The sequence below is a fragment of the Hyperolius riggenbachi genome, chromosome 2 (assembly GCF_040937935.1).
Source record: "Hyperolius riggenbachi isolate aHypRig1 chromosome 2, aHypRig1.pri, whole genome shotgun sequence".
Classification (NCBI taxonomy): domain Eukaryota; kingdom Metazoa; phylum Chordata; class Amphibia; order Anura; family Hyperoliidae; genus Hyperolius; species Hyperolius riggenbachi.
Genome location: NC_090647.1, coordinates 304,368,172 through 304,391,868, shown reverse-complemented (window position 1 = coordinate 304,391,868; position 23,697 = coordinate 304,368,172). Strand labels below are relative to the sequence as shown.

The following is a 23,697-nucleotide window of genomic DNA, read 5'->3' as shown; positions in this document are numbered from 1 at the left end:
TTGGTACAACCACATTCAAGAAGGTAGATAACCCATGGGGTCTGGCAATTTATAAAATCATGTAACTTTATATACGAGTTGTCCAGATGGTTATATATGCCTTTAGTAGGTTGCATTAGTGAACAGATAGAACAGTTTCCACAAGGAAAACTCCCCTTGGTGCTTAAAGATCTTTGTGGATATGTATAGTGACTATGGCAAAGTCTATCTTTAAGGCTAGGTGCTCTCTTGGCTGTCAAGGATGCTCTTGGAGTAATGAATTTTTTAATTACAGGGTCACTCTGTAAGATCCTCCAATGGGTATTCAAGATACTATAAATCTTATTCCAATTCTCGTTGTAGGGTGTGATCCGTCTAACCACATTTTCACCTTTAATATTGACCTTTTTAGTTTGCAACAGCTTCTCTCTTGGTGTAAACCTAGCTCTCCGCCATGCCTTTCTTATATACTTATTGGGATAGCCTCTATTTCTGAACCTATCTGCCAGTTTGCTTGCTTCTTTTTCAAACTCTTCATCACTTGTACAATTACGTTTAACTCTCAAGAATTGTCCAATCGGTATACCACGCTTGGTGGCTGCAGTATGAAAAGAGGAGTAGTGTAAAAGGCTATTAACAGCCGTTGCTTTACGGTATAACGTTGTGTTAAGTTGGCCCTCTGGTCCCTTCAAAATCTTGATGTCCAGGAAGCTTACTTCTTTCTGGGAAATATCAAAGGTAAGGAATATATTAAGATCATTATTGTTGACTGTGGTCATAAACTCTTGCAGTAAATCCACACTATCCTGCCATATTATGAAGACGTCATCGATGAAACGATGCCACCCCGCAATGGCGGGGTGGAATCGTTCCAGCGATGACGCCCACACATGCTCTCTCTCCCACCACCCAAGGAAGAGGTTGGCCACTGAGGGCGCGCATTTGGCCCCCATGGCCACACCCCTTATCTGTAAGTAGTAGGTGTTGTTAAACAAAAAGTAATTGTGCGTTAGCACAAATTCCAGTAATTCCAACAACCATAAATTTCTCAGACGATTTTCTGTAGTTTCCATATCCAAAAAATATTTTACAGCTCTTATGCCGTGTTGGTGTGAGATATTTGAGTACAGACTCTCTACATCACAGGTTACTAAAAAATCTTTTTCTTCTAATTGAATATCACCTATTTTGGTGATAATGTCAGCAGAATCCCTGATGTAAGACTCTAAGGATAAAACATGAGGTTGCAGGAAAAAATCTATGTATGCACAGCACTTCTCATTCAGACTTCCCAGGCCTGCAATAATGGGCCTTCCAAGTGGACTCTGTTTATTTTTGTGTATCTTGGGTAAGATATAAAACGTGGGCGTAACTGGCTGCTCCACCCATAAATAGTCAAATTCTCTTTTGGTTATCACTTTTTCTTCTAGGCCAAGCTGTAATAAGGCTTTTAATTCTCTTTGATACATAACAACCGGATTACCGGAAAGTTTTTTGTAGAATCTATCATCACAGAGTTGTCTGTATGCCTCCTTTTCATAGAGATCCCTTGGCCAGATGACTATATTGCCCCCCTTATCGGCTTCTAGCACTAGCACTAGCACCTTAATTGTATAGTGGCAGCTGGTGACTGAGAATGTATGTTGTTCACTATGGGTGTGTAGCCTCCCATGGATCATCTCTGTGATATAGTGCCGCATTATAATACTAATTTCTGATATACTGCTTTTTGTGGCCATATATATTTTTATACCCTTTTTTAAACCTGTTCGCAGAGACTCTATGATAGGCTACATTCCGTTGTTTCATATCTCATATATATATATGCAGGGTCTCGCACATATTATTGCATTATTAGGGGCTTCTGGCCCAGGTCTGGCTACTTTGTTTTTAATTGTTTTTAAACCTACAGTTGGCTTATAAATAAAGATTTTTTCATTTTTTCAAACATCCAGCATTATTGTATTTTGCTCATTTTGGTATTACTATATTCAGGGGGGACCTTTAGTTCTCTTGTTTTTTTGACTGTACGATGTTCTGTGTCTGACTTCCATGGAGTACATGAGAAAATGTGTTGGTTCCCCTGAGATATCTGTCCTACTTCAACATGTCAATGTTACAGAGCTGGTTTTCAAATCCAACAAGAAATATAACTGGTTGCAACAAGCACAACTGTCTCACACACAGGGTCCTGGGCTACAGTGTTATCTCTCACATAGAAATCTTTTCTAGGTTAAAGTATACCCGTACCCAGAGTCATGACTTCGGGGCTGCTTGTAGTTAAAACTATGCCTTACTTGTGGCTGAGCCAATCACAGTAATCAGGATGTAAAAAAAAAAAAAAAAAAGGCTCTGGTGCTTAAAGGGCCAGAGTGATGCGGTTCTAAAGTATTTAAAGAGTGTCCATTTACTTTCCTGGGGCTTCACCCAGCCCCATAGTCTTTGTAGGCCCCTCGCTGACCTACTGGTCCCCTCCGTCGATCCGCTTGGACAATTCACACACTACTGTTCTACACATGCAGGGCTTGTTAAGACTTATAATTTCACATGCGCAGAATGCTCCTCGCAATGAGAGCACAATCAAGAAAGCACATCACTTGGTCAGTGCAAGTCCAGTAGTTTATGTCTTGGCTAAGTTGCAGACTTAGTGGATGGTGGACATTGGGAGGACAGTAAGGGACCTACAAGACTACAGGGGCTGGAAGAAGCCCCAGGTAAGTAAAAGGACAATTCTGGTATCCTTTAACTGAAGAGCAGTGCAACTATTCCTGTCATCCATATTACATGGCAAGAGATGGGGCCAGCTGGCCACTGGGGCCAGCTTAGTAAGACCAGAAGGGGCAGGCACAATGCACAACTCAGGCTCAAAGTGTCACTCCATACATGTAACAAAAAGGCAACTTCAGAGGAAAGAAAACTTAAAGGACAGGTGTCAATATACACATTATTTAAACTGGGATTGGAATAACTTGTCCAAGGGCTCATTCACACAATATGCTGTGCTCTTAGTTTTGATGCACTGCCCATAGTATGTGATCTGCATGGTAACATGAGAGTCCATAGCCTCCCCACTTAGCAACATAACACAAGGTGTCTGTACAGTGTCAACCTCTGACACATGAAATGCGGCAAACATTACCTCAGACGCATGAAATGTATTCATTTATTAATTTATATAGCGCTGACATATTACACAGCAATGTACAGAGTATATTGTCTTGTCACTAATAGGGTCAATTTAGGGGGAAGCCAATTGACTTATCTGTATGTTTTTGGGATGTGGGAGAAAACTGGTGTGCCCGGAGGAAACCCACACAGACACAGGGAGAACATACAAACTCCTTGCAGATGTTGACCTGGCTGGGATTCCAACTGGGGACCCAGCGCTGAAAGGCGAGAGCGCTAACCATTACGCCACATGCTGCCGAATGAAATGCAGCAAACAATTCCTCCAACACATGAAATGCAGCAAACAATACTTCAGATGCATGGAATATGGCAAATCTTACCTCCGACACATGAAACACATCAAATCTTACCTGTGAAATGCAACCACATCACCAGGTGTTTGTCACACAGCAATTCATTAGTCTGAACTGCTGCCCCAGTCCAACCACACTCTCTGTGTGTCGTTCTTTTGTACAACACAACACACAGACACAGTATACTTACTGAGCTCCGGTGGGTCCCCAGGGACAGGACAGCAGCACTTGGCAGTCACAGCAGGGTTCTTCTTTCTTGCCCTCTTTAGCACACTTTTTTGCCTTACTCCACAACATTAGAACAAGAATAGACTGTGGGCCACTTTAGACAGTAAATAATGTAAGCTACCCATTGTTTTGTGTGAAGCATCAACACTACATAAATGTATAGAATAAATAATAAAATGTCAGTCAAGATCGAAAATACTTTTCTACCTGAAAAAGACAGCGGCCTCTTGTGAAACCTGTAGCAAATAGTATGGAATATGTGTCTCTGCCTTCACCTCATATATCTAGTTCTCCTTCCAGATTGAAGGGGTTATACATACATACATGATTGTTTATTATTTTATCTTACCATATTGGGCCCCTCTTGTTCCCCATCCAGTGTTGGTAGTTCCACCGTTCTAAGTGTCCCAACAAGGCTAGCCTTTACCCTGAGGGGAAATGAGAGGCGGCTCAGGTTAACAATATTGTTCCTTGAAGGGGCTGTAGCAGGCTGCAGCGGCTCCGGCAGGACTGGGTGCTAGGAGGGCTTGGGGTGGATGACTCCCACCCTCTTGCGGAGTTATTGCAGAGTTACTGTGTTCCAGAGCTATGTTCCTCCTTCAATCTCTTAAAGAGAAACTCCGACCAAGAATTGAACTTTATCCCAATCAGTAGCTGATACCCCCTTTTACATGAGAAATCTATTCCTTTTCACAAACAGACCATCAGGGGGCGCTGTATGACTGATATTATGGTGAAACCCCTCCCACAAGAAACTCTTGAGTACGTACTCCTGGCTAGAGTTGGGCCGAACGGTTCGCCTGCGAACGGTTCCATGCGAACTTCCGTGGTTCGCGTTCGCGTCCCGCAGGCGAACTTTTGCAGAAGTTCGGTTCGCCCCATAATGCACCATTAGGGTCAACTTTGACCCTCTACATCACAGTCAGCAGGTCCAGTGTAGCCAATTAGGCTACACTAGCCCCTGGAGCGCCACCCCCCTTATATAAGGCAGGCAGCGGCGGCCATTACGGTCACTCGTGTGCCACTGCCTGCCTGCATTAGTGAGAGTAGGGCGAGCTGCTGCACTGTCTCTCATAGGGAAAGATTAGTTAGGCTTAGCTTGTCCCTGACTGCATACCTGTTCTGTGAACCCACCACTGCATACCTGTACTGTGAACCCACCACTGCATACCTGTTCTGTGAACCCACCACTGCATACCTGTTCTGTGAACCCACCACTGCATACCTGTTCTGTGAACCCACCACTGCATACCTGTTCTGTGAACCCACCACTGCATACCTGTTCTGTGAACCCACCACTGCATACCTGTTCTGTGAACCCACCACTGCATACCTGTACTGTGAACCCACCACTGCATACCTGTTCTGTGAACCCACCACTGCATACCTGTTCAGTGAACTCACCACTGCATACCTGTTCAGTGAACCCACCACTGCATACCTGTTCTGTGAACCCACCACTGCATACCTGTTCTGTGAACCCACCACTGCATACCTGTTCAGTGAACCTGCCACTGCATACCTGTACTGTTCAGTGAACCCGCCACTGCATACCTGTTCTGTTCAGTGAACCCGCCACTGTATACCTGTTCTGTTCAGTGAACCCGCCACTGTATACCTGTTCTGTTCAGTGAACCCGCCACTGCATACCTGTTCTGTTCAGTGAACCCGCCACTGTATACCTGTTCTGTTCAGTGAACCCGCCACTGTATACCTGTTCTGTTCAGTGAACCCGCCACTGCATACCTGTTCTGTTCAGTGAACCCGCCACTGCATACCTGTTCTGTTCAGTGAACCCGCCACTGTATACCTGTTCTGTTCAGTGAACCCGCCACTGTATACCTGTTCTGTTCAGTGAACCCGCCACTGCATACCTGTTCTGTTCAGTGAACCCGCCACTGTATACCTGTTCTGTTCAGTGAACCCGCCACTGTATACCTGTTGTGTTCAGTGAACCCGCCACTGCATACCTGTTCTGTTCAGTGAACCCGCCACTGTATACCTGTTCTGTTCAGTGAACCCGCCACTGCATACCTGTTCTGTTCAGTGAACCCGCCACTGCATACCTGTTCTGTTCAGTGAACCCGCCACTGCATACCTGTTCTGTTCAGTGAACCCGCTACTGTATACCTGTTCTGTTCAGTGAACCCGCCACTGTATACCTGTTCTGTTCAGTGAACCCGCCACTGCATACCTGTTCTGTTCAGTGAACCCGCCACTGCATACCTGTTCTGTTCAGTGAACCCGCCACTGCATACCTGTTCTGTTCAGTGAACCCGCCACTGCATACCTGTTCTGTTCAGTGAACCCGCCACTGCATACCTGTTCTGTTCAGTGAACCCGCTACTGTATACCTGTTCTGTTCAGTGAACCCGCCACTGTATACCTGTTCTGTTCAGTGAACCCGCCACTGCATACCTGTTCTGTTCAGTGAACCCGCCACTGTATACCTGTTCTGTTCAGTGAACCCGCCACTGCATACCTGTTCTGTTCAGTGAACCCGCCACTGCATACCTGTTCTGTTCAGTGAACAGTTTGGTGTGTCAGTGTGAAGCAGTACCTTAATTACACTACCTGATTGATGTATACACATGCAAGATGTTTTAAAGCACTTTAGGCCTATCATTTAGCATTCAATATGATTTCTGCCCTTAAAACGCTGCTTTGCGTCAAATCCAGATTTTTCCCGGGGACTTTTGGCGTGTATCCCACTCCGCCATGCCCCCCTCCAGGTGTTATACCCCTTGAAACATCTTTTCCATCACTTTTGTGGCCAGCATAAATTTTTTTTTTCAAGGTTCGCATCCCCATTGAAGTCTATTGCGGTTCGCGAACTTTAACGCGAACCGAACCTTCCGCGGAAGTTCGCGAACCCGGTTCGCGAACCTAAAATCGGAGGTTCGGCCCAACTCTACTCCTGGCAGTTTCCTGTCTGGGAACCTTGCTGCATTGTGGGAAATAGCTGTTTACAGCTGTTTCCAACTGCCAAAAAACCATGCAGCAGCTACATCACCTGCCAACAGTAAAAATGTCACCATGTAATAAATGTCAGAATGGAAATCAGGGATTTAAAAGATTTTACAATGGGCAAACACTGACTAAATCATTTATACATATTTATTGTAAAAATGAAGCACTTTTTTTATTACATTATTTTCACTGGAGTTCTTTTTTAAGTATGCTCTGTCCCATTTAGTATCATTGAATGGGGTCAGAGCTGCAAGGAAAGGCAATGTTAGTGTTATGCTTTTTTTTTTGCAAACACCCCCATATCTCTTTATTCCTGCCCTCTCTTACTCTCCTCTCTCCCCACTTCTCTCCCAACCGCCTCTGCTCACCCCTTACCCCATCTCTTTCCCTTCCTACCATCTCTAAGGGCTTGTTCACACTGTAATTTTACTATTTGGTCACTAGATCCCCACCCCTTATTCTGATTGTGTACTTTTTACTGAATTCACGCGTTAGAGCAGTGGTCCTCGAACTAATGCCCACGGGCCGAATGCGGCCCGCCGAGGCTTTTTCACTGGCCCCCCAAACACAAAATGTATAACTTATAGATGCAGCCCACTGTACCTTTAAATATAGAATAGCAGTGTGGGCATCACCCATCCAACTGTAGAAGCCTATAGAATAGCAGTGTGGGCATCACCCATCCACATACTACAGAAGCCAGTGAGCAGTCATTCGCTGGCTTCCAATCCAATTCTGCATCAGGTGACACTGCTGTCAAACTGGACGGCAGGATCTCACCTGCGTATGCTTCACTGTCTGGTGCACAAAGACGTTCTTCGATCGCCGCATGACTGAATGGCTGCTGCTGGGAGGTCTCCTCCGGGCATGATTGGGGAGAATCAATACCTAGATTCAATGTAATATTTTTCAACATCATTTGATGTATGTTCCGGCCCCCAGCAGTCTGAAATATGTTGACCCGGCCCTTGACCGAAAAAGTTTGGGGACCTCTGCGTTAGAGGATTCTCTACCTCTAATACATTTAAACATAGAGCCTGATCAGGCATGCAGCAGATCAGGCTTTTCTGACATGTTTTGTCAAATTTGGCAAGATTAGCTGCATGCTTGTTTCTGGTGTGATTGAGTCTCTACTGCAGGCCAAATAGACCAGCAGGGCTGCCAGGCAACAGGTATTATTTAAAGAAGGGCTGTGGAGTCAGTACAAAAATCATCCGACTCTTCTGTTTTTGAAACCATTGACTCCGACTCTAGGTACCCAAAATTGCTCTGACTCTGACTTAACAGCACTGGTTTAAAAGGAAATAAATATGGAAGCCTCCATATCGCTCTCACTTCAGGTTCCCTTTAATCTGAGTGCATCTCTCACCCATTGTACTTATAAGCACAGGGAGTGTACTTTGGTTTCTGCTTGTTCCCCTTCCTCTTTTCAACCTGTTTTACAGTTGTCTCTTTTCGGGTAGCAGCCCATCTGATGTTTTACTAGACATTACTCTGGATTACTTGAATTTGTGTTCCCCAACAGGGTATTTATCCACATGAGTTTGCCCTTCTAATGTACTCGAGTCATTAATTATAAGGTCACTTTAGCTAATTATAGAAATTTTTATAAAATGAAATAATACAACATTAGAAGTAATTTGCTCAGTACAAGTGTAGACATGGGATGTTGCTAGGATTCCAGAATATCTGGAGCACCATGGTACCAAAAAAGCAGTGAATGTGTTGTGCGCAAGCAACAGTGAAAATTGGGTGTGGTGACATTATTGCAGGCAGATTTACAGTATTTACATTTATGGATAGCAAAAGGGGAAGCATAGACACTGTCAGCCTAAGGTATTTCTAAGAAAATTAGTCAAAATTGGGGAAAAAAAATTCATATTGTAGGATTTATTCACAATGTTGTGCTGCTCTGCAGTGAAGGTGGTTATGCGCTTTACAGAACAGAAACACATGATGCCTGTATTGCTCTCTGTTGCCATGATGATCACATTCAGCTACACTGATTGGTACAGTGCTGCATTGCACACAAAAATTCAGAATACACTGCTACGCCTAAGTGTGCCCATCAGACAATTCTGTCTATGCACTTTCTGATGTTCTTGTGAATTGCACACTAAGGGCCCATTCACACTCTGGCGATTAGCAGGTGTTTACGGCTAATCGCTGATGCTTTTTAAAGTGCTAGTGTAATAAAAAGTATATGGCAGTGATCTCACTGTCACGATCGCAGGCGAATGGAACACAGTGCATGCAACGCTTTCTCAAGATTTTTGAGCAATCACGATTACAATGTTAAGGAAACGCTCATCACAATCGCTTAAAAATTGTGAAAAAGTACAATGAAAAATATGTGTTTATTTTCTAAAGATCTGTGCGCTAATCGCTAGCGTTTTGTGTTCAGCGTCGGACTGGGAGATGGTGAAGCTGAAGAAATCCACTTGCTGGCCAAGCCGCAGTAATCAGTAATCACAGTGAAGACTACAGGTTTCTATTGGGAGTAATAACACATGGTTTCTGCTGCTTGGCCAGCAGGTGGATTTCCTCAGTTTTTCCCCCTCCCAGTCTGATACTGTTTGATCATAAGTGTGAATGGGTTCTTAAAAAGGTTGTTGAAATCAGCTCAGCAACACTCCCAAGCCCTCACTGACTGACCTCCCCTCCCCTTCCCAGTGACCAGCTGTCTTCAGTTGCACCAACTGACCTGAAAGGACAGTCACCTGATCTAGCAAAAACATCTAGCTCAGGCAACTATCCTCTCTGGTCTATAGATACTATTCCAGTGTATGTAAAATAACTTCAAACTCACAATAATAAATTGTCTTTTAGTAACATTCTATCTTCTTTTTTATTCAGGTAGCTCGTGAAGACTTCAGAGGAGTTAATCCATGTAGCAATTACTGTGTTATGCCCAATGGGACTCAGTCGGAGCCGAGGATGCCAGCAGCAAAAACATCTTATCTTCCATTTATATTTGATACAGCTGATATGGTTTGCAGAGATGCTCATAAGCCAGGCATGTACAGACTTGCATTTGTGATCAGCAGATACTGAAACAACCACAAGAGTGACACAAAGTCCCTCCAATCAGCCAGCTGTGCATGTACTCAGTGCTGGAGAGTTACTATGCAGTTTGGACTGTTTACTGTGCTCGTCTTGATCTTGATGGATATTGCAGACAGCAGCAAGGTTGTGAAGGGGAGGAGACACAAGAGAAGTGAGTACTGCTTTCACATAGGAGAAGCTCATTCAGTATTGCACCTTTATATTGCAAGAAACTGAATGTCATGTTCATAATTTGAATAAATCATAGTAAAAGGCTGTATCTTGTTACATTATGTATAAATGTACAAGGGCTTTGATTAAACATTGTGTTGCATGGTGCTATTTATGAGGAAGTCAGTTCTAATTCCATAATAATGAGCTGTGTTTCTACTTGTACCACATGAAAGGTGTTGTGTGTAAACTACCTCTTTTGTAACTAATATTATTTCTGTTACCCCTTGAAGCACATATATATATTTTTTTTAAATAAAGAAGTACACCTTAGTTGTATGAATGCTTTTCAAACATTCTTGTATGCTTTTATTTAAGATGCTTGGTCAAGATTGTTTATTTATTTATTTATTGTATTTATAAAGCGCCAACATATTACGCAGCGCTGTGTATACATAATTTTTTTTTTTTGTCTTAAAACTTGCTATTGTTTTACTGTGACAAGTTCAAGTAGCCCCAAAAAGTGCGTAAACACACACAATTAATATTGCCTGCAAGGATTGGGACTTGATCCCTCAAGCGACAGTTCTATCTAGTTCTGGATCCTAATGAGTCGTCTCCCATCCCTCTGTTCCAGAGCTGGCAGCCCCCGACAGGTAAATAATAACAATTGTCTACACTGCTGCGCACATGCGCAGTAGTAGCTTACCCCTCAGACTCTAGGGGAAATAGTCAAGCCTGAATGGGTCCGCCTTGCTGCGCAGGCCCGAACGGACCTGATCGGCTTCCCTATGTCCACCAGAGCCCATTGGAAACGACTACTGCGCAAGCTCTTGGTGTCAGATCTTCGGGGGTCTTAGTGCTGGATCTCCTCTGGTGGGGACAGGGGAAGCCCCTTCAGGGTCCAGAGGCTTCCCCCTCCTGAGATAAGTACCCCCTAGAGGGACTTTTTTTCCTTTATGTATACTTTAAATGCTTGGTAGTGCAACCGAAAGCAAACAATAAGATATGGGTGGCAAGACACTATCAAAAGATCTCAAGGATGAAGTTATGGACAGGCACAAGTCAGGAGATGGATATAAAGAAAAATCAGCCCTTAGGAGCATAGTCACTAGTAAATGAAAACTGCTTGGTATTACTAGGACACTTCTTGAATCAGACAGTCCCTCCAGAGTGAATGCCACAGCAAAGTGGAAACTGGTCACAGGGTCTACCAAGTGGCCTATGTTAACTTTGAAGTGATCATTATGAGTATGCAACAAAAATATCTCGATTGAGCTTAGCCAAAATGCACCTTGAAGATTCTGAAACCTAATGGAAAAAGGTCCAAAATGAAACTATGTGGCCTTAATACCAAATGGTATATCGGGTGGAAAGCCAATAAAAAGTACACCATGACACTACAAGCATGGAGGTGGTAGTATCCTGTTGTGGAGTTGCTGCAGAGACTGGTGCAATTGTCGGTATAGAAGGAGAAATGGATGGAATAAAATACTGACACATTTTTAGGTAAACCTGCATCCCTCTGCTAGAAAGCTGTAATTGGCTGTGAAAAAGGTTATTTCAAGGGACTCCGAGCAGTGTAAAAACTATGGAAAGATGCATATCATTTTAAAGCTCTCTTTCTCCTCTTTCCAATGTTATATAAACCGCCACCCTACGCCTTTCAGTTTTCGCTATTTTCGCGATTGAAATTGCCGCGGCCGCGATTTCAATCGCGAAAATAGAGAAAACGAAAAGGCGTAGGGCGACGATTTAGGGGTCGTCAGAAAGAGGAGAAAGAGAGCTTTAAAATGATATCCAAATTTCCATAATTACATTGTATTACACAGGGCGACTTTTTCTCAAAGTCAGCAGCTCCATTCAGCAGAATGGAGCTGCTGACTTTAGGAAAAAGTCGCCCTGTGTAATACAAGTAACTATGGAAAGATGGATATCATTTTAAAGCTCTCTTTCTCCTCTTTCTGATGACCCCTAAATCGTCGCCCTACGCCTTTTAGTTTTCTCTATTTTTGTGATCGAAATCGCGGCCGCAGCAAATTTCAATTGCGAAAATAGTGAAAACTAAAAGGCGTAGGGCTGCGATTTATATATCATTGGAAAGAGGAGAAAGAGAGCTTTAAAATGATATGCATCTTTCCATAGTTTCTGCACTGCTCGGAGTCCCTTTCAATATGGCTGAGCCTAAACAGTTCTGTTGAAACAGTTCTGTAGATGTGCAAGCTTAGTAGAAATGTACCACAAGAGACTCAAGGCTGTAATTAAAGCAAAAAGTATTGGAACGGGGTTATTCTTTATCCATATCAGTGATTCTGTTTTTACATCTGCCATGTGGCTGTTATGAGTTGCATTGAGTAAATACAGTGGGTTGCAAAAGTATTCGGCCCCCTTAAAGTTTTCCACATTTTGTCACATTACTGCCACAAACATGCATCAATTTTATTGGAATTCCACATGAAAGACCAATACAAAGTGGTGTACACATGAGAAGTGGATTGAAAATCATACATAATTCCAAACATTTTTTACAAATAAATAACTGCAAAGTGGGATGTGCATAATTATTCGGCCTCCTGAGTCAATACTTTGTAGAACCACCTTTTGCTGCAATTACAGCTGCCAGTCTTTTAGGGTATGTCTCTACCAGCTTTGCAGATCTAGAGACTGAAATCCTTGCCCATTCGTCTTTGCAAAAGAGCTCCAGCTCAGTCAGATTAGATGGACAGCGTTTGTGAACAGCAGTTTTCAGATCTTGCCACAGATTCTGGCTTTATGTCTCAAGTCTTTTGCAGTCTCCAAGAGGTTTTCTTCCAAGTTTGCCCTGTATTTGGCTCCATCCATCTTCCCATCAACTCTGACCAGCTTCCCTGTCCCTGCTGAAGAGATGCTGCCACCACCATATTTGACAGTGGGGATGGTGTGTTCAGAGTGATGTGCAGTGTTAGTTTTCTGTCACACATAGCGTTTTACATTTTGGCCAAAAAGTTCCATTTTGGTCTCATCTGACCAGGGCACCTTCTTCCACATGGTTGCTGTGTCCCCCACATGGCTTGTGGCAGACTGAAAACTGGACTTCTTATGCTTTCTGTTAACAATGCCTTTCTTCTTGCCACTCTTCCATAAAGGCCAACTTTGTACAGTGCATGACTAATAGTTGTCCTATGGACAGAGTCTCCCACCTGAGCTATAGATCTCTGCAGCTCACCCAGAGTCACCATGGGCCTCTTGACTGCATTTCTGATCAGCGCTCTCCTTGTTCGGCCTGTGAGTTTAGGTGGATGGCCTTGTCTTGGTAGGTGTTCAGTTGTGCCATACTCCTTCCATTTTTGAATGATCGCTTGAACAGTGCTCCTTGGGATGTTCAAGGCTTTGTAAATCTTTTTGTAGCCTAAGCCTGCTTTACATTTCTCAATAACTTTATCCCTGACCTGTCTTGGACCTGTCTGTCTTGTGTGTTCTTTGGACTTCACGGTGTTGTTGCTCCCAGTATTCTCTTAGACAACCTCTGAGGCCATCACAGAGCAGCTGTATTTGTACTGACATTAGATTACACAAAGGTGCACTCTATTTAGTCATTAGCAGTCATCAGGCAATGTCTATAGGCAACTGACTGCACTCAGATCAAAGGGGGCCGAATAATTATGCACACACCACTTTGCAGTTATTTATTTGTAAAAAATGTTTGGAATCATGTATGATTTTCGTTCCACTTCTCACGTGTACACCACTTTGTGTTGGTCTTTCATGTGGAATTCCAATCAAATTGATTCATGTTTGTGGCAGTAATGTGACAAAATGTGGAAAACTTCAAGGGGGCCGAAAACTTTTGCAACCCACTGTACAAGTGCAAAATTATTTTTGTGTGTCTTTATTGTTCTACAGCATGTGAATATTGTGAAGTTATATACAGTATTTACACAACAGTAGGATATGTGACGCTTCTGCTTACTGCACTGTGATGATCTTGCTGGGATTGCTGCCCGCTTGGCTTGTTGGTTGTATGCTTTGCAAAATCTGTAAGCTGGCATGTGCCTCACGCTGTGAAATATACAGGAAGCGCTTGTCTAAAGGATGCAATGAAGTGAGAATTACCAGGGAATTATCTGGCTATTTTTGTGCTAATCATCAGATCAGAAAGGGAAACACAAACAGACTGACTAAGCCCACCCAAAAATGTGGGGGGTTTTATGTCCATTGTTGCTTGTTGCACTGGTCTTGATTATATCAGAAACACAAACACCCAGTGATCAGAGCAGTGACCAGACACTGACTAGCTGTGGGCAAAATAAATTTAGAAAAATAAGGTAATGAACGGCAGAAGTATTCTTTTTGTAGCTTGGCTGCACTGAATTGCACCTGCGCCTGATATTGTGTCTTTACCCTTTACTATGACCATTTATCACAAAAGCAGTTTGATGGGGCAGTTTGTCTTTAAAGAACATTTGAGGTGAAAAAAAAACTTATGATAAAAACAATTGTATCTATCCACCTTCTCTTAAAAATGACTCTTTTTTTAGATATCCCACAGTTTTATTTTATATCTAGTTCTCTAGTTTTTAAGTTTTTACGGTTTCATTTTCTCTTCTCAATGACACCTTCATTGAAGTATGACAGAGCTAACATCTATGAATTATTTACCCTTTTTATCTCTTTCCTGCTCTCAGAAGCTATTTAGTGACAGAAAAGTATGTTATGGCTGTGATCAATTATGAGTGAGGGTTATGCTATAGTCTGACCCAGTTCGACCAGGACAGAAACTGTCACTTGCATGCCTGATGTTTAACTCTTTCAGGCAGAGAAAGGAAAAAAGGGAACACCGCCTAGTAATTTGTGTGTCTGGCACTGTGCATACACATTTCTATCTCATCAAGTCACATGTCACCTCGGTTGTCCTTTAACTGAAACTGCAGAATGTTACCCATGGTGCACCTGATAGTGCACAATAATATTACCCATATGCAGCTGACACTGCACAATGTTGCTCATAGTACTGCTGACACTGCACAAAGTTACCCACAGTACAACTGACATTGCACAATGCTATCTATGGTACTTCTGACACTGCTACAATAGCACATATCACATTACAGAATGCTACTAATAGCATTTCCAACACTACATAAGAATACTACTTAAAGGATACCCGAGGTGGACATTTGACATTGATAAGATAGACATGTGTATATACAGTGCTAAACATACAAATATCTAAGCAGTGCTCCTTTTTTCTTTTTCTACAGAAAAGAGTTAACATTTAGGTATGCAAGTGACAGGATAGATACAATTGTTAATCACATCACTTAGTTTTCACACCACTTAGTTTTCACAGTTCACTCTGTAGAACACTGCATACCTTACTCTTTCCAACCAATCCTAACTCTGCAGTGCCTGCACTAACCTGCTAAACAAAATAATAATGCCAAATGACACCAAAAACTAACTTTTACAAAAATACTTTGCTAAATCAACTAAACACACAGAATCTAACGACATTTTTAAAATTGTTAAAGGAATACCTGTATATTAAGTCCTAGAGTCCTGGAGTCTGCATCTCCAGCTGCACGCAATAAGAAATGTAAAAATCTTCCAAGATGTGATGAAATGCGTTTTATCTCAGCTGAAAACATCTTACATATACGACACACTTCTTTGATAATATACAATAAATTCATGCAGTGAGCAAATTTTTGGTAAAAACTGTTAGGAGTGTCAGGAAAATGTGTTTCAGATGGGACAGAGGTGCTGCTAAATGCATGGTTTATGACTCATTTAGCAGCTCACAAACTTATTAGTGCCTTGAGGTACATAAAGCCTGTTCTTTCAAATGCTGATGTGGACATAGGCACAGATAAACTAAAGCCTAGTGGCTTTCATAATGTGGCCCAGAACATGGCTCTGATTGGGAAGAACTACAGCAGCTCATGGATAGAATGGATAGGCTGGAGAAGAATCTGGAGGATTCGGTTAAAACTACTAACAAACAATCGAATGATCTAGCAACACAAAAAAAATGCTAAAAGAAATCACATTAAAAATAGAGGATCTTGAAAACCGGAGTCGGAGAAATAACATAAAAATTAGGGGTTTTCCGTCAAACATACCGGCTAAAGAATTACCCTCTCTAGCACAAGAGCTTTTCAAAGATCTTCTGAAAAAAGACAACGAAAATAAAATCGTGATTGATAGGATCCACAGGATTGGTAAAGAGAGATCACAAAAAAAAGGGAAAAGTACAGATATCCTGTGTAGGATTCACTTCTTTCATGAAAAGGAAGAAATTTTAAATAAGGCCCGCTCACTGAGTAATTTTGACTTTAAGGGGTGGAAAATTGAGCTTTTCCCTGACCTTTCAAAACGAACTATCGATCGCAGAAGACAATTGAAACCGTTACTGGAGGCAATTAAAAAAAAGGAGGGACATTATAGCTGGGGATATCCCTTCTCATTGAGAGCAACGGTAGATGGGAATACATATAATTTGACAGATGGAGAGCCACTAGTAAATATTCAAAAAGCTTTAAAACTACCTACAATACATATCCCGGGTTGGGAGGATACTGATGTATGATATAAGGTCTACGGGTAGGGAAAGTAAATTATTTACTCTGAAATATAGGGTCATTGGGGGGGGGTGGTAGGAATAGGTGTCAAACCAGGTGGTAGGGGCTCTATTCAGAATCAGAATCAGAATCAGTTTTATTTCGCCAGGTACGGCAGAGCCATACTCGGAATTGTTTGTGGTACACATGGCATAGACAGAGTATAGACATACAACACATACAGTTGAATACAGTAGTCAGATAGTCTGATAGAGATGCTGGTAAAGTCCCCCCCTTCCGGATGGGACCGTTGTTGTTTGACAGGTTTAGAAGAGTCCGACACAAGAAGTCAACAGGGTTGACTGTGAGGACTAGATCAAAAAAAAAAAAAAAGTGATTGTTGGTTGATTGTGTAAAGTGATTGTTGGTTGATTGTGTATGATGTATGAATTAAGGATGACTGGAGTGTGTGTATGGCAGGATAGATGTACATTTCATGCCCTGGAGCCCCTCCCCCAGCCTACATCTCCTCTTGTCCATCATCGTGCACTGTCCTCCACTTGCCGTAATCTATTGCTTTTAAAAACAAATAAAGATGTGTGAATTAAAAATTCTCTCTATGAATGTAAATGGAGCCAATTCAGGCTGTAAAAGAGGAAGAATTATTGAGGTACTGCTGAGGAATAAAATTGATATTGCTTTTATCCAGGAGACGCATTTTCAGTTGGGGAAGGCCCCAACAATTTTTGATAAAAGATATAAGGAATGGATTAATAATCCTAACCGTCTCAAAAAAACATGTGGTGTAACAATTATTATAAGAACGGGTCTCGACTTTTCTGTGGATAGAATTTATAAGGATGACGAGGCCAGGGAACTTATTGTACTGGGGAGGGTAAAGGGAGAACCTGTAACTCTTGCTAATATATATGCACCAAATAGAGGCCAATCTGCTGTGGTAAGCAATTTTATCAATAAAGTTAAAACTAAAGCAAAAGGGATTATAATTTTAGGAGGCGACTTTAATTTACCGTTAAACCCCGAAAAAGATACCTCAAAGGGTAGGTCATATTTGCCCAAAAATGAAATATATGAAGTCCAAAAAACTATTAGCAATAATAGAATGGTGGATATTTGGAGGATTAAAAATCTCAACGAAAGAGATTACACCTATTTTTCACATGTGTACCAAAATTATTCAAGAATTGATTATTTCTTAGTCCAGCAGGATATCATACTGTCAGTAACAGATGTAAAAATAGGACAAATCACTTTTTCGGATCATGCACCGTTGATAATGACCATATTGTTAAAGAAAAGATCTATAGAAAGTAAACAATGGAGATTAGATGTCTCCTTGCTGGATAAAACAGAACATATGCAACAGATTGCGAATGCAATCAAAGATTTTATAGATCTGAATGAAAAATCTGTTTTGTCGTATGGTATCCTGTGGGACACTTTAAAATGTGTCATTAGAGGAACTTTTATTAGTATTAAAAGTAAAATGAATAAAGGGAAAAACAATAAGATTAATAAGCTATTAACATCGCTTCAACAAGCAGAATGCGAACACCAAAAATGCGCAACAATTAAAACCTTATCAATAGTGACCGAAATTAGAACTGAACTTAATGACCTTTTGAATAGCAAATGTTCATTAGAACACAAAAAACTAAAAAAACAATATATGGTAGGGAAAAATAAATCGGGGAAAGTCCTAGCTGACCTCCTGAAAAATAAAGGGAGATCTAATTTTATCCACCATATAATTGATAAAAAAGGTACAATAATATATGACACTAAACAGATTTCAAGAGAATTTTCTAACTTCTATAACGAATTATATAATATGGATGAGTCAAATTTGTTAAATCCTAAAGATTTTTTAGACAAAATAAAACTCCCAAAGGTAAGTTTGAAGGATAGAATAGAACTGGAATCCCCGATCTCCCTGGCCGAGTTCTGCAGGACTGTAAAGGAATTACCTAAAAAAAAATGCCCAGGCCCTGACGGATTTAATGCCGAGTTCTATCAATCATTTACGGACATTTTAGCACCCCTATTTTGTAAGCTTGTGAATAACAATGAAAATCCTACAATTTTTTCTAACGAATCAAATCGAGCAATTATCACATTGATTCCGAAAGGGGATAAACAGAACCTAAACTGTACGCAATTTAGGCCAATCTCCCTCATAAACTGTGACGTAAAAATCTACGCTAAAATATTATCAAACAGATTAAATAAAATAATTGGTAATCTCCTGGGGAAACAACAATCAGGTTTTATTAAAAACAAACAAACAAAAGATAATATATATACGGCAATTGATCTGATTCAAAAGTGTAGATTAAGAGGGAAAGATGCAGTAGTAATTGCAGTCGATGCCGAAAAGGCATTCGACCGCATCTCAAGAGGTTTTATCTTCGCAGTCCTGGCAGAGTTCGGACTGGGACCAATATTTATTGGGAATATGAGGAAGCTGTATAGAAATCAAAGTGCAGGCGTTAAAGTAAATAATCAGATCGACGACACATTTTCTATTTCTAATGGGGTTAGACAGGGATGCCCCCTGTCCCCCATATTATTTAATCTCGGAATTGAAACAATTATTCAATCTATCCAACAAGATAATGAAATTAGAGGTATACAAACGAAACAAGGCGAAATGAAGATATTGGCTTATGCCGATGACCTACTCCTATTTTTGACAGAGCCACTTAGCTCAACTAAAAAATGCCGAGACAAATTTAATTTGTTTGCAAAATATTCAAATTTTAAATTGAATAAAGAAAAAACTGAGATCCTAAATATAGGTTGCTCCATGAAAATTATAGAAGAGATAAAACAAATTAGTGGATTTAGATGTAATAACCAGTTCATTAAATATTTAGGTATCAATCTTACTAATAATCAGGATCTACTTTTTAAGAATAATTTTTTAAAAATAATGGATGAAGGTAAAAAAAAATTGAGATCCTGGGACCGCTCGTGTTTTAATTTGATTGGTAGGATCAACATCATTAAAATGCTGATCCTCCCCAAACTTATTTTTCTGCTGCAGAGTCTTCCGATAGCCATCCCTAATACATGGTTCCAGAACTGGCACAAGTTATTCCAGAGTTTTATATGGAGTAACACTAAGCGTAGAATAAATTATAAACTGGCCATGAGAAGAAAAGATCAGGGTGGACTGGCCGCACCAAACTTATATAACTATTATAAAAGTGTGCACCTGACAAGAATCCTGGAATGGAAAATAGAGACCACCACCGATATAAATAATAAGATATGGCCACGGCTGGAGGAGGAAGAATCCGATTTGGACCTTGTCTTCACTTGGATCCCTAAAAATATTAATAAAGTATATAACTTATCGTCCCATCCATTGATTAAACCTACTCTTAAATCACTGTTATGGTTTATTAGAAAATGTCAAGAAAATACAGGGTTCTCTCCCCTAACAACTTTACGAGATAACCCAGACTTTCCCCCAGGTCTTGACCCAGCCTGGTTTGGCAAACATAATATAAGTCGTGAAACTCGCCTTATTGATATTAGGGGTAGTCGTGTTCTGGGTATTAAACCGATTTTTGAAGGTAATAATCAGGTTAGTTTATGGGGTTCCTCTCAGGTACGCAGCTTTACTCAAAAATGGATTCTACAATTTGCTCAGAGGATGGAAATGAATAATTTTGAGAAACATCTCTATCTGGGGAAAAAAATGAACAAATCGATTTCTAGTCTATATTCAGATATTGGGGCTGCAGAGTATGGCCGGGATTTCCCGGCGTATTGTAATAAATGGGAAAAAGAGCTGGGGTGCAGTCTGGAAGAATCTTGGCCACAAATATGGGCAAACAACTTTAAAATTCAGGATCCAAGGTTACAACTGATACAATTCAAAACAATTGGTAGATGGTATATTACACCACTTCGTGTTAGTAAGTTTGCAAAACGCAGGATGATGTGCTGGAGATGTGGACAGGGGGACGGAGATACTCTACACATGTGGTGGTGGTGCCCGACAGTCAAAAAATTCTGGGATGATATTAGCCTTTTGGCCGAGAGACTGCTAAAAGAAAAATTTGAGCTTACACCAGAAGAAGCAATCCTTAGCTATGCAGATAAAAAAAAAAAAAAAGAAAGCCCCGGGTGCGTATTGATCAAAGAATATGGTACAATAGTGGCTAAAAACATCATTGTTAATAATTGGAAAAATTCGACTTTTTTGGATATAAGGGAATGGTTTGTCGGGATGGATGAACTGTGTAAGAATGAGGAACTGGGATGTACAGCTAGATTTGAGGAAGTGTGGAGAAGCCTTACAGCCAACCTTAGTTAGGTTATCTGAGAGAGAGTGGCTGGGGAGGGGAGAGGGGCATGTATAAGAGGATGGTGTCCGATGTGTAAGAGGGTGTTGGTGTATGTGTGCAGGTTGTGTTTCGAGAAAGATAGTTAAATAGCAGGCTCAGCAACAGTCGCTAAATGTTGAGGTAGGGTGTGAAAATGTTTGTATGTAGCTACCATCAAACTGTGATGATCACACAATTCAGTTCAGAGGTATGGCAAGAAAAGAGTATTGCTAAGGCCACATGTAACTGATTACTCATGAAATTGGGTCTGTGTGCTGAGTTTGAAGAAAAAAAAAAAAAAAAAAAAAAAAAATATACAATAAATTCATGCAGTGAGCAAATTTTTGGTAAAAACTGTTAGGAGTGTCAGGAAAATGTGTTTCAGATGGGACAGAGGTGCTGCTAAATGCATGGTTTATGACTCATTTAGCAGCTCACAAACTTATTAGTGCCTTGAGGTACATAAAGCCTGTTCTTTCAAATGCTGATGTGGACATAGGCACAGATAAACTAAAGCCTAGTGGCTTTCATAATGTGGCCCAGAACATGGCTCTGATTGGCATGTAATGTTGTCCAATCAGAATCCTTTTGTTTACATTTGTGGTGGCCAATCAGAGGCTTTGTGTATGTGTGACTGGTAGTGATGATCGTAAACTGCTAATCATGGTAACCTGAAATTTCACATAATTTTTAGCAATCATAGCCATATGTGATTACTGTTTGGACACACAATTGATTTTGTGTAGTCCATCTGTAATTTTACGTAATTACGCAAACATTTGCATAATTTTCTGCCAACTTTAGTGGTTAATAGCAAAGCTAATTTTTCAAAAAGAGCTTGTAGTTTTTGAGATAATCGATTTTGAAAATGCAAAAGAAAACAGGCTTTTAAATTCTCATTTTTCTGAATTTAAAAAAAGTTTTCCCTTTGCATTTTCAAAATCAATTATCTCAAAAACTACAAGGTCTTTTTGAAAAAATATTTTTTATAACTTGTTCTCAATATTCCCATAGTACACGTAATTTTAGTAATGATAACATGTATGGTGCTTTGCTATTAGCCGCTAAAGTTGGCATGAAATTACGCAAATTGTAGCATAATTTTGCGAAATTAAGGAATGCATTATGTTTACATGTGAAATTTATTATGAATTTTCCTGAAATTTTGCATTACGATTTTGCATCGTAATTGCGAAACATGATGTAAAAATTACGATTATGCAAAATTTGTGCTCATCACTAGTGACTGGCCATTTATGGGTTTGAAAGCATCGACAAGGAGCGTAGTTGCTATGTTCATTCTGAGAACACTAGTCTTGTTACTACTCTTCATTATAAATCACTATGGAGTCTTGATAGATTCTGTCACAGGAGCCCTCAGTGGCTGACCGCACTTAGCCTTCTAAACGGTGCCAGCGCACAGATCGTGCGAACTCTGGTCGCAGTCAATGCGCAGGAACCGTTAAGAATTAGCCGCAGACAACTCAGAAGGGAGCCTGTGAGACACGGGTAATTACAACGTCACCTACTGGTTCAGAGTAAACTGCCACCACCGCGGTTACTATGGGACCGTGGAGCCCATTAACTGACTAATCCTGCGAATAAAACGGTTAAACACACGATATTCTGTCTAGCCAACAACAAACAAACAGTAGCGTATCTTCAGAGACCCGGGATCATTTCTGTGTGTGCTGATAAGCAGGGTAGTGAAACAGTGAATGACTTGGGGAAAGTCGTTTATTCACGCAATATAAATAATTAATATATACAGACAATTATGAAAATCAACAATTATTAAAACAGTAATAGCCAGTATGAAAAATAAAAGAAGGGAGAAAAATACTTAGTTCCTGGAAAGATGTCCTTATTGTGGGAAGAATCATAAAGTTCTTGGTTTCAAAGTCCAGAGTTCAGAGTTCAGACCAGGTGGATGCCAGCATATCCTCAAGCTGGCATCTGATGAGTGCAAGATGGTTCAGTGTGGAGGACACTGAGTTTAGGTCCTCAGCCATTCTTATGCCCCTGCTTCAGTAGGAGGGAGTGAGGGCGGGGAGCCATACACCCCCTTCAAAGATGAGATGAGCCCTCCCCTTGTACTGGGGCTAGAAATCATATCTACCCATATATGGGCTCTATCTCACAGAACCGTACAGGTCAGGGCAGATTTATTAACATTTTCAGGTCTGTCTCGATTTACCCAGCGCCCTGATACCAGACATGAGGGGTGGGACCCCTGTGGTATCATCAGGGCATTTTCAAACTGCCTAACTGGCAGTCCTTACCTCAGAATGTTCTGAAACTTCCTCAGAACCAGCACCGGGGCTCATGCTACACTTCCCTCACGTTTGGCGAAGCTGCCATCTCAGGAACCCCAGAAATATGACAGATCTGGGAAGTTATGGATTATGCCATGAGACTGAGGTTGTGTTCTAGCTGCTAACAGCTGACTTTCCTTTGATCTTTACTAGGGAGCAAAGTGTCAAGACCTCCCATGGATTCGTAGCCTGCTTGGCTGCACCTAGGCATCCTTTGGTTAATTAACATCTCCATGAGATCAGCTAAGTGTCACCTGGTTCCCAGAACCAAAAGGGAAATTGTGCCTTCCACAGGGAATATGTCCAAGCTAATTAACACCTTCCCCCCAGGCTGTCACTTCAGCTAAGACAGATCCCCCAGCTGTGCCTAGGCATAGGGATACTACACGTCAAATCTTGGTTCTATTGATCTGAGGCGCAATCGATGCAGGAATCGAGTGCGATCGTTCTTTTCTTCACGGGCGGTTCCAGGACGCGCCTGCGTCCCCGCAACCGTCCGTGACAGCCCTCCCCCTTGTCTGCGGCTCAGCCACTCATCCGCAAGATGTGTGGCGGCGCCGCTAACCTGGCTGACGGGCCTCGAGTTGCCGGTACGGCGGGAAAACCTATT

The 23,697-nt window shown here is 41.3% G+C and overlaps 1 protein-coding gene across 1 annotated transcript in view; it reads left to right on the top strand.

Moving 5' to 3' along the window:
* Positions 1–23,697, top strand: part of RSPO1 (R-spondin 1) — a 225,482-nt gene that overhangs the window by 149,650 nt on the left and 52,135 nt on the right. The window contains exon 2 of the mRNA XM_068265433.1: positions 9,516–9,876. Within this exon, the coding sequence (XP_068121534.1) occupies positions 9,786–9,876 (91 nt within the window). The 5' untranslated portion in view covers positions 9,516–9,785. The remainder of the gene's footprint in view (positions 1–9,515; positions 9,877–23,697) is intronic.